The sequence below is a fragment of the Wolffia australiana genome, chromosome 13 (genome assembly GCF_029677425.1).
Source record: "Wolffia australiana isolate 7733 chromosome 13, ASM2967742v1".
Taxonomy (NCBI): Eukaryota; Viridiplantae; Streptophyta; class Magnoliopsida; order Alismatales; family Araceae; genus Wolffia; species Wolffia australiana.
In genome coordinates, this window is record NC_135847.1 from 4345209 (window position 1) to 4354031 (window position 8823).

Here is an 8823-nt window from a genome sequence, read left to right on the forward strand (position 1 = left end):
AAGAAATATAAATAGATAGAGATAGAAGGAGATGAAGAAAGAATGAGAGAAATAGAGAAAGACAGAGATGAATAAAAAACGAAAGAGAGAGAGATAAAAGAAAGAAAGAGAGATAGAGGAAGAGAGGAAGAGAGGAAGAGAGAAAGAGAGAGAGAGAGAGAGAAAGAGAGATATAAAAGAAAGAAAGAGAGAGAGAGAGGAAGAGAGGAAGAGAGGAAGAGAGAAAGAGAGAAAGAGAGAGAGAGAGAAAGAGAGAGAGAGGAAGAGAGGAAGAGAGGAAGAGAGGAAGAGAGAGAGAGAGGAAGAGAGGAAGAGAGGAAGAGAGAAAGAGAGAAAGAGAGAGAGAGAGAGAGAAAGAGAGAGAGAGGAAGAGAGGAAGAGAGGAAGAGAGAGAGAGAGAGAGAGAGAGAGAGAGAGAGAGAGAGAGAGAGAAATAGCGGAAGAATAGAAGAGAGAGAGAAAGAGAGAGGAAGAGAAAAAGAGAGATGATGATGGAATGAAAGAGAGAATGAGATGAAGAGAGAAAGAGAAAGAGGAAGATTGGAAGTGAGAGAGGAAGAGAGAAAGAGAGAGATGAAGATGGAATGAAAGAGAGGATGAGAGAGAGATGAAGAGAGAAATGAAGTGAGAATGAGAGAGGGATGAAGAGATAAATGAAGTGAGAGTGAGGGAGAGATAAAGAGAGAAATGAAGGGAGAATGAGAGAGAGAGATGAAGAGATAAATGAAGTGAGAACGAGAGAGAGATGAAGTGAGAATGGGAGAGAGATGAACTGGACATGGAAGAGAGATGAAGAGAATGGGAGAGAGAGATGAAGATAAAATGGGAGAGAGAAATGAAGGGAGAATGAGAGAGAGAGATGAAGAGAGAATGGGAGGGAGAGATTAAGAGAGAATGGGAGAGAGATGAAGTGAGAATGAGAGATAGAGAGAGAATGGGAGAGACTCAGAGTGAGATAGATGAAGAGAGAAGGATAGATAGAGAGAGCGAGATAGAGAGAGAGATGCAGAGAGAAGGAGAGATAGAGAGAGATGCAGAGAGGAGGAGGGATAGAGAGAGCGAGATAGATAGAGACATATAGATGAAGAGAGAGAGAGAGAGAGAGCGAGAGAGATAGATCTAGAGAGAGAAATAAAGAGAGAAAGATGAAGAGAGATGATGAGAGAAATAGAGAAAGAAAGAGAGGGGGAGAGAGAGAGAGAAGGAGAGGAGGAGCTGACACGAGGGTAGCTGCGTAGACGGGTTGTCCATGGATTATTTTCACTCTCTCTCTCTCTCTCTCTCTCTCTCTCTGGAATTAGGTGTATAAAGCCTGGATCAGGCGATGGGCTTCCTCGTTTCTCGCGGGAGGCCGAGGACTCGCTTTTCTTCAATCTTTCTGGCTACCCACAACGTCGATTCACAGGCCTCATCCCGCAACATCTTTCTCTCTCTACCTCTCTTCTTCCTCCGCTTCAAACTTCCAACCCTTTATTGATCAATTCATCTCCCTAGATTTTTCCTTGTTTCTCTCTCTATCTGCTACTCCGTCACCGAGCCCCGCGAATGGAGGCGGAGAAATTGGGTTTGAAGGCGGCGCCGTTGACGGGAACTGGGCCGGGATCGTTTAGGATTGGCTGGTAGAGAACTCGAGGGGAGAATTTTTGGAGATGCTCTACCTGAAGCAGCCCAATGAGGCTACCGGCCGTTGAGAAGAACGAAGATCCTCTAATCGCCATGGCGGAGAAGGACTCTCACGGCGACTCTCTCCCCGAATTCTCTCTCTACGAGACCCGATCGGTGAGTCGGGCACGCACGATCAATTCCCAAGTTCATAGCTTTATCGTCGGATTCGAGTTTTTTCCCGATTTGATCAGCACCCAGATGAAAAAAAGGACGTTTCTTGTTCGTGTTCTTCTGGGTGCGGAAATTTTATTTGATTGAATCCATTTTAATCCATACCCGGATAGGCAAAAGCACATTTTTTTTGTTCTTTTTCTTCTGGGTGCAGAAATTTTATCTGATTTGATCAAATCCTGATTTGATCGATACCCAGATAGGAAAAAAACATTTCTTGTTCTTTTTCTTCTTCTGGGTACAGAACACGATTTGATGGAACCGGATTCCATGTTATCAATACCCAGACAGCAAAATGCACATTTCTTTTTCTTCTTCCCGGGTGCAGAAATTGTATCTGATTTAATCAACAGCCAGATAGAAAAAAACTCAATTTTCTTCTTCATCATCTGGGCCAAGAATTTCTTTTCTGATTTATTCACTACCCATTTTATCGATACCCAGATGGAAAAAAAAGCACATTTCCGCTTCTTCATCTGGATGCAGAAATTTTACCTGTTTTAGTCAAATCCTGTTCAGCCAAAACCCACTTAGAAGAAAAAGCTCTCTTCTTCTTCTTCTTCTTCTTCATCTGGGATCAGAATTCTTATTTGATTAAATCAAATACCATTTCATCAATTCCCAGATAGAAAAAAACTATATTTCTTCTTCTTCTTCTTCATCTGGGTGCAGAAGTTTTACCTTATCGGAAGAGATACGAAGAAGAGGACGGAATGGCGAGTGCTGAAAATTAGTAGAACGGAGCCCTGCGAGCTGAACATCCTCGAAGATGCGTCCTCATACACAGAGAGCGAGTGCCAAGACTTTTTAAACAGAATAAATGAGGGGAATAAATCCACCGGGGGCCTTAAATTTGTCACAGACTGCTATGGCATAGTGGGTATGTTGCCATTGTTTTCTTTTTCTCTCTTTCTCGTCTAATTTAGAACAATTACAGGCTTCATCAAGTTTTTTGGGCCTTACTACATGCTGCTCATCACCAAGAGGAAGCAGATTGGAGCCATCTGTGGCCATACCGTCTACGCCATTGCCAAGAGCGAGATCTTCTCCCTTGGAAACTCCTCTCTCTCATTAGACGTGGACCGTTGTAGAAATGAGAGCAGGTCCTTTGCCCACTTTCAATGCGGATGTGTACTGCCAAAAGACATTTCACTATAAATCAAAACTTTTTAAACCCTCTCTTTTCTTGAGCTGAGCTTTTAATTAATTTATTTTTTAAATTATTTTTCATTATCTTTTTTACGATATTGGTTAACTTTTATAGATGTATACTACCAATGGAAATTTTCAAAAAAAATAAAAATTTAAAGCCCTTTGTTTTTGTGCTGAATTCTAATTAGTTATGTTTTTATTTACTGAGGACTGGAGTGTGTACTTCTGGGATTGTTTTTGCTTTTTCTTATTTTCATTACTTTTTCTATCTCGGTGACATTTTATAGATACAAGAAGCTGTTCTGCGCAGTGGACCTCTCCAAAGACTTCTTCTTCAGCTACTCGTATCCCATCATGCATTGTTTACAGAAGAATTTTTGTGACGCTCATCATGGAAAGCCTGTGTATAGTTCAATGTTTGTCTGGAATGAATTTCTCGTCCGTGGAATGAGTCGCCATCTCAAAAATTCATTCTGGACTGTTGCCCTTGTCTACGGCTTCTTTCAGCAGGTAGGTCCAATATTATCTCACATTCTCTACTTTTTTTATCGCTTAATCAACCCAGAAAATTTTCAGCATTTAATATCATTTTTAATCTTTTTCAGTCAAAGCTTTCTGTATCTGGCAAGGACTTCAAATTGACTCTGATTGCACGACGTTCACGTCATTACGCAGGAACAAGGTTGAAGTTAATGATTCCTTCAACTTTGAAAGATAACCTTTATCTTCCGAATACTGTTTTTTTTAAAGAATATCTTCCAAATATTGTACCATTACTAAAAAAGTTGTTATTTTTCGTTCTTTGTTCTTGTGTATAGGTATTTAAAAAGAGGCATCAATGATGGTGGTAATGTGGCCAATGATGTAGAGACAGAGCAGATAGTGTCTGCCGACTCATGCCATTTGGAGGGCCCAGTTAAGATGAGCTCCATTGTGCAGAACAGAGGATCGATTCCTCTTTTCTGGTCGCAGGAAACTTCTCGGCTCAATCTTAAGCCTGATATTATCCGTAAGAATGTATTTTGAATGGGTAGGTATATAGTTTTTAATATGATATATTTATTGATCGTCTACTGAATTTCAGTGCACAAGAGGGATCAGAAATATGAAGCCACTAGGCGCCACTTTATGAATCTCGCGCATAGATATGGGAACCCTATAATCATTTTGAATTTGATCAAGGTGGTATCTATATATTAATGTTCTTAATCTTAATTGTCTTTACTCTTAGAAAGTATGAGTGTTACTTTTCCATTTGATGCAGACTATTGAGAAAAGACCTCGAGAATCTGTTCTTCGCACAGAATTTGTTCGGGCAATTGACATCATCAATGAAGATTTGCCAGTGGAAAATCGTTTGAAGTTTTTGCATTGGGACCTTCATTCACACTTCAGAAAGTACTCTCTCACTTTCTTATGCTTTAACAATTTTGGGGGAAATTTTCTTTCTAATTTGGAATTTCCAAACAGAAAAACTATAAACGTGCTGGGATTTTTGGGTCAAGTAGCCGACCGTGCCCTGCAGTCAACGGGCTTTTTCTGTTGCCAGGCTAATCCATCTTCAATCACAGGAAACACTACTACCTGGCCGGTCCTTGAGTGAGTGTTCCTCTCTTTTCAACCCATTTTCACTCTTTTTAGTATTGGATTAATTATGCGTTTGGGTAACTTTGATGAAAATTCATCTATATTAACTTGGTAAGATTTTCTTCAAAAAAAATTAACTTGGTAACATTTTCTTTAAAAAAAATTAACTTGGTGACATTCAGTTGCATCTTTATCTATTACGTTACTGTGACTATCCAAAACTGCTTGCCAAAGGTATTTTAGTCATTTGTCTCTATATTAATTTTTTCCGAAATAGATTTATTCTTCCCTGAGGGAAGGATGGACAACAAGTTGATGAATCCTCTGGGAGATCCTCTGGAGTGGGTTCAGGCCTGGAAGCATTTTTCTTCTGTATCTCTACCCATCCAAGAACATCCATGATGGAGTTCTACCCGAGGTCTCTATCAGAAACATGCAGTTGTATCTTCATTGTCATAGTAACACATATCATTATCTTTATTGATTTCCTTACAGTAGACTTCATATTGATCCACTTCATGACATGAATATTCATCTTCATTGACATCGTAACATGAGACATCCTCTTCTTTGCTTCGTAATATGACTCTCATCTTCATGACTTTGTAACATGAATCTTCATCCTCATGTACCCATAGCCGTACTGCAGAAGGTTGGTTTTAATTGTCACCTAAGATGGCAGCAATTATGCAGGGGGGATGATGATTTCAGTCAATCAAATAGCGAAGAAAATGAAAACCATTGCTCTCCGGCCGAAGAAAGCTCAGCTCCTTTGGTTAAGTTCCAAAATGGCGTTCTTCGCACCAACTGCATAGACTGCTTAGATAGAACAAACGTGGCACAATACATGTATGGCTTGGCTGCGCTTAGGTGTCAGCTGCATGAGCTCGGCCTCATCGATGTGCCAGAAATTCCTCTGGATACACCCTTGGCGGATGCTCTTATGAGCCTTTATGAAACCATGGGCGATACTCTTGCTCTGCAATATGGCGGTTCCGCTGCTCATAACAAGGTCAATTTTCTGTTAATCCCTTTTTCCATCTTTCCTTTCTAATTTTATTTTTATTTGTCTATTCATTTTATTGTAATTTTAGTTTTTTTATATAGTTTAGGTTCATATGCTGACATTGACTGCCTTTTGTCCTTAGTAGATTTTTAGTCAGTGGAGAGGTCACTGGAAGGTGACGATCCAATCCCAGGAGTTATTGAGGACCCTTCAGCGTTACTACAGCAACGCCTATGTGGATGCAGAGAAACAAGATGCCATTAACGTGTAGGCTTATTTCTCAAGTTCTTGTTTTTATATTGTTTCTATCCAAAGCCTTGATGTTTGCATCGATGCAGGTTCCTGGGCCACCTGAGGCCTCAGCAGGGAAGATCATTCCTTTGGGATATCGACCCAGATCTCCAATTAGATCTTGGAAGATGCGGCCATGTCCTATCTGATGAAAAATTAAGGTAATTGAAACTTTTTCTGGCGACCAATTAGTAATTTTTGATAAGTAATCGAGCCCAGATATTCAAAATTTGAACTTTTATCCAATTTTACCCTCCACCAGGTCCATCTTCGAGAGATCGTTGTCGGATGGCAGTATTAATTGCGAGGGCTGCTCGACAGAATCAAGCACCGCCATCGGTGGCAATAAGACGTTGACTGTGTCAGCGTTGACTTCTGGGATATCTGATGTCAGCGCCAAACGGCTCTCTGCCTCAGTTCCAGTGATCCCCGTTGAAGCTGACGCGACAGACTGCAGGTGAGATCATCTCTCTCTCGCTTTTTCATCCCATTTTGTTTCAATTATCCTCATTTGATCTGATGAACTGCTTATTGTTTTTTAATAATTGTTATGCTTATGAACGTATGCTTGTTAGATACACTCCGTCAGCTATTTGTAGAAGCAAGGTCAACGGTGTAGAGCACAGAGTTGACCCAACGACCTGGTCAAATTTCATGGACTTAGATTGGGTATCCCCATTTGAGATCCCATCTGAGGAAAATTCTCAGAGGTAACGTATCGACAAGATAAAGTAGAGAGATTTCATTATATGGGTTGAATAAAAAAATTTCATATTTTCAGGTCATGGGTTGCGGGTGGGCATCTGAGCGGAGATTTCAGCCAGCCGACAACGCCTCGGACCGTTCTTATGGTAAGTACAAATGCATGTTCGTAGACTCTCTATATATCTCATCAGCGTCCATGTATTTATTTATTTCTCTTCCTCTCTCTCTGCCTCCTCTCTCTTGTCGTCCTCCCTGTCTCTCTTGTCATCCTATTTCTCTCCTTCACTCTCTTGTCGTCCTCTCTTTCCCTCCCTCTTTCTGTCTCCTTCTCTCTCTTGTTGTCCTCTCCTTCCCTCTCTCTTCCTGTTTCCTTCTCTTTCTTGTTGTCCTCTCTTTCCCTCCCTCTTTCTGTCTCCTTCTCTCTCTTGTTGGCCTCTCCTTCCCTCTCTCTTCCTGTCTCCTTCTCTTTCTTGTTGTCCTCTCTTTCCCTCTCTCTTTCTATCTCCTTCTCTCTCTTGTCATCCTCTCCTTCCCTCTCTCTTCCTGTCTCCTTCTCTTTCTTGTTGTCCTCTCTTTCTATTTCCTTCTCTCTCTTGTCATCCTCTCCTTCCCTCTCTCTTCCTGTCTCTTTCTCTTTCTTGTTGTCCTCTCTTTCCCTCTCTCTGTCTATCTCCTTCTCTCTCTTGTCATCCTCTCCTTCCCTCTCTCTTCCTGTCTCCTTATCTTTCTTGTTGTCCTCTCTTTCCTCTTTTCCTATCTCCCTCTCTTTCTTGTTGTCCTCTCCTTCTCTCTCTTTTCTTCCCTTCACTCTCTCTTACTGTCTCCTTTAGTCTCTCTTTCTCTATCTCTTCCGGTGTCACTTTCTCTCTCATACTATCTCTTCCTGCCTCTGTTTCTCTCTCTTATTATCTCTCCCAGTCTCTCTTTCTCTCTTACTCTCTTCCGGTCTCTCTTTCTCTCTCTTACTCTCTATGGTCTCTCTCTATTTAGCTCTCTCCCTCTCATGAGCTATCTCTCTCTACCGGTCTCTCTCTCTTTCAATCTCTCTCTCCCTCTTCCTCTTCCTCCCTCCTGAACTGTCTCTCCTCCTCATGTCTCCCTCTCTCCCCTCCTCATGTCTCTCCCCCTCTTCCTATCTCTCCCTCTCTCTTCATGTCTTGTCCTGTCTCTTACTATCTCCCACTCCCTTTCTCTCTCTCTCTCTCATGTCTTCCTCTCTCTCTCTCTCTCTCTCTCTCTCTCTCTCTCTCTCGCTATTACTATCTTGCAGTTTCTGTCTCTCTCTAGCCATCTTTCTATCTCCATCCACGGACTATAATTAACCGCATATCAATTTTCTCGTATACACTGGATCAGGGGTTCTCTGCTTACATGCATATTTCTTTTCTTAATTCAGGAACCAGTCGATGTGGCTTCACCAGGTGGAGGAGACGCCAAGATGTACAAACACCAAGAGTTCACCGACAGCTTTGCTCACTGGGTTGCCTTTGGAGAGACCTTCTTCCGTTGAATTTCCGTCCACAATATGCTTTCTTATATTCCCAAACATTATTCAATCCTGTGAATATATTTCTACAGATATGAAATAAATTCCATGTGATCTAATGATGAAATCAAGGGAAAATAATTAATATCCAAACAGTTCTCCTTATCTGCTCTTTCGTCTAGGGAATGCTGGTTTTAGTTTTAGGAAGAACCTAAACCTACATCTAAACTTAGGTATGGTCTTGGTAAGTTCAAAGACCGGTTCCGATTTGGCTGAACCAGTAAGAGATGAGATAAGAATTCAGCAGTTTTTTTATCGAGGAAGATGAGGATAGAGGAGAACATGACATAAGATCATTGCCAAGAACTCAGATGGAGGAGAGCATAGGAATGATCATCGGCAAATAGAGGTAAGGGGGGAGGAGAACATTGCCAGAGGAGGTATAAGAACATGGCTTCCATTTATTAGTTAATTAATAAGGTTGGCTAATAATTGTTATTGGGTCGCTAAAATTATTAACTAGAATGATATATGGGCCTAGAGGGTCACATACATAAGATCATAGGGCATTGGTGAATAGATTTTTCTGAATAGTCTTTATGAAAAAACTTAAGTAAAATATAAATATGGGACAAGGTACCCATTTTAGGCACCCAGACCGGCCAGGGCTGTCCCCCCCTTTTCTTCTTAGCTTCTCCACTCATCCAAGGAGAGTTTTCATGGTGAGAAGGTTTACAAGGTTTTAAACAAGAGTTGGAGA

The 8823-nt window shown here is 41.1% G+C and overlaps 1 protein-coding gene across 1 annotated transcript; it reads left to right on the forward strand.

Annotated features, from left to right (window-relative positions):
* The first annotated feature begins 1214 nt into the window (after nt 1-1214).
* LOC144711042 (phosphoinositide phosphatase SAC3-like) lies at nt 1215-8167 on the forward strand. Its single transcript, XM_078584955.1, has 16 exons — nt 1215-1779; nt 2509-2716; nt 2774-2939; nt 3276-3498; nt 3594-3670; nt 3807-3997; nt 4073-4170; nt 4253-4386; nt 4459-4587; nt 5269-5587; nt 5727-5848; nt 5920-6033; nt 6135-6329; nt 6448-6582; nt 6654-6723; nt 7974-8167. Exons 1-16 carry the CDS (start codon nt 1672-1674, stop codon nt 8085-8087), a joined length of 2403 nt encoding a protein of 800 aa, XP_078441081.1. The 5' UTR covers nt 1215-1671; the 3' UTR covers nt 8088-8167.
* Nucleotides 8168-8823: the final 656 nt, after the last annotated feature.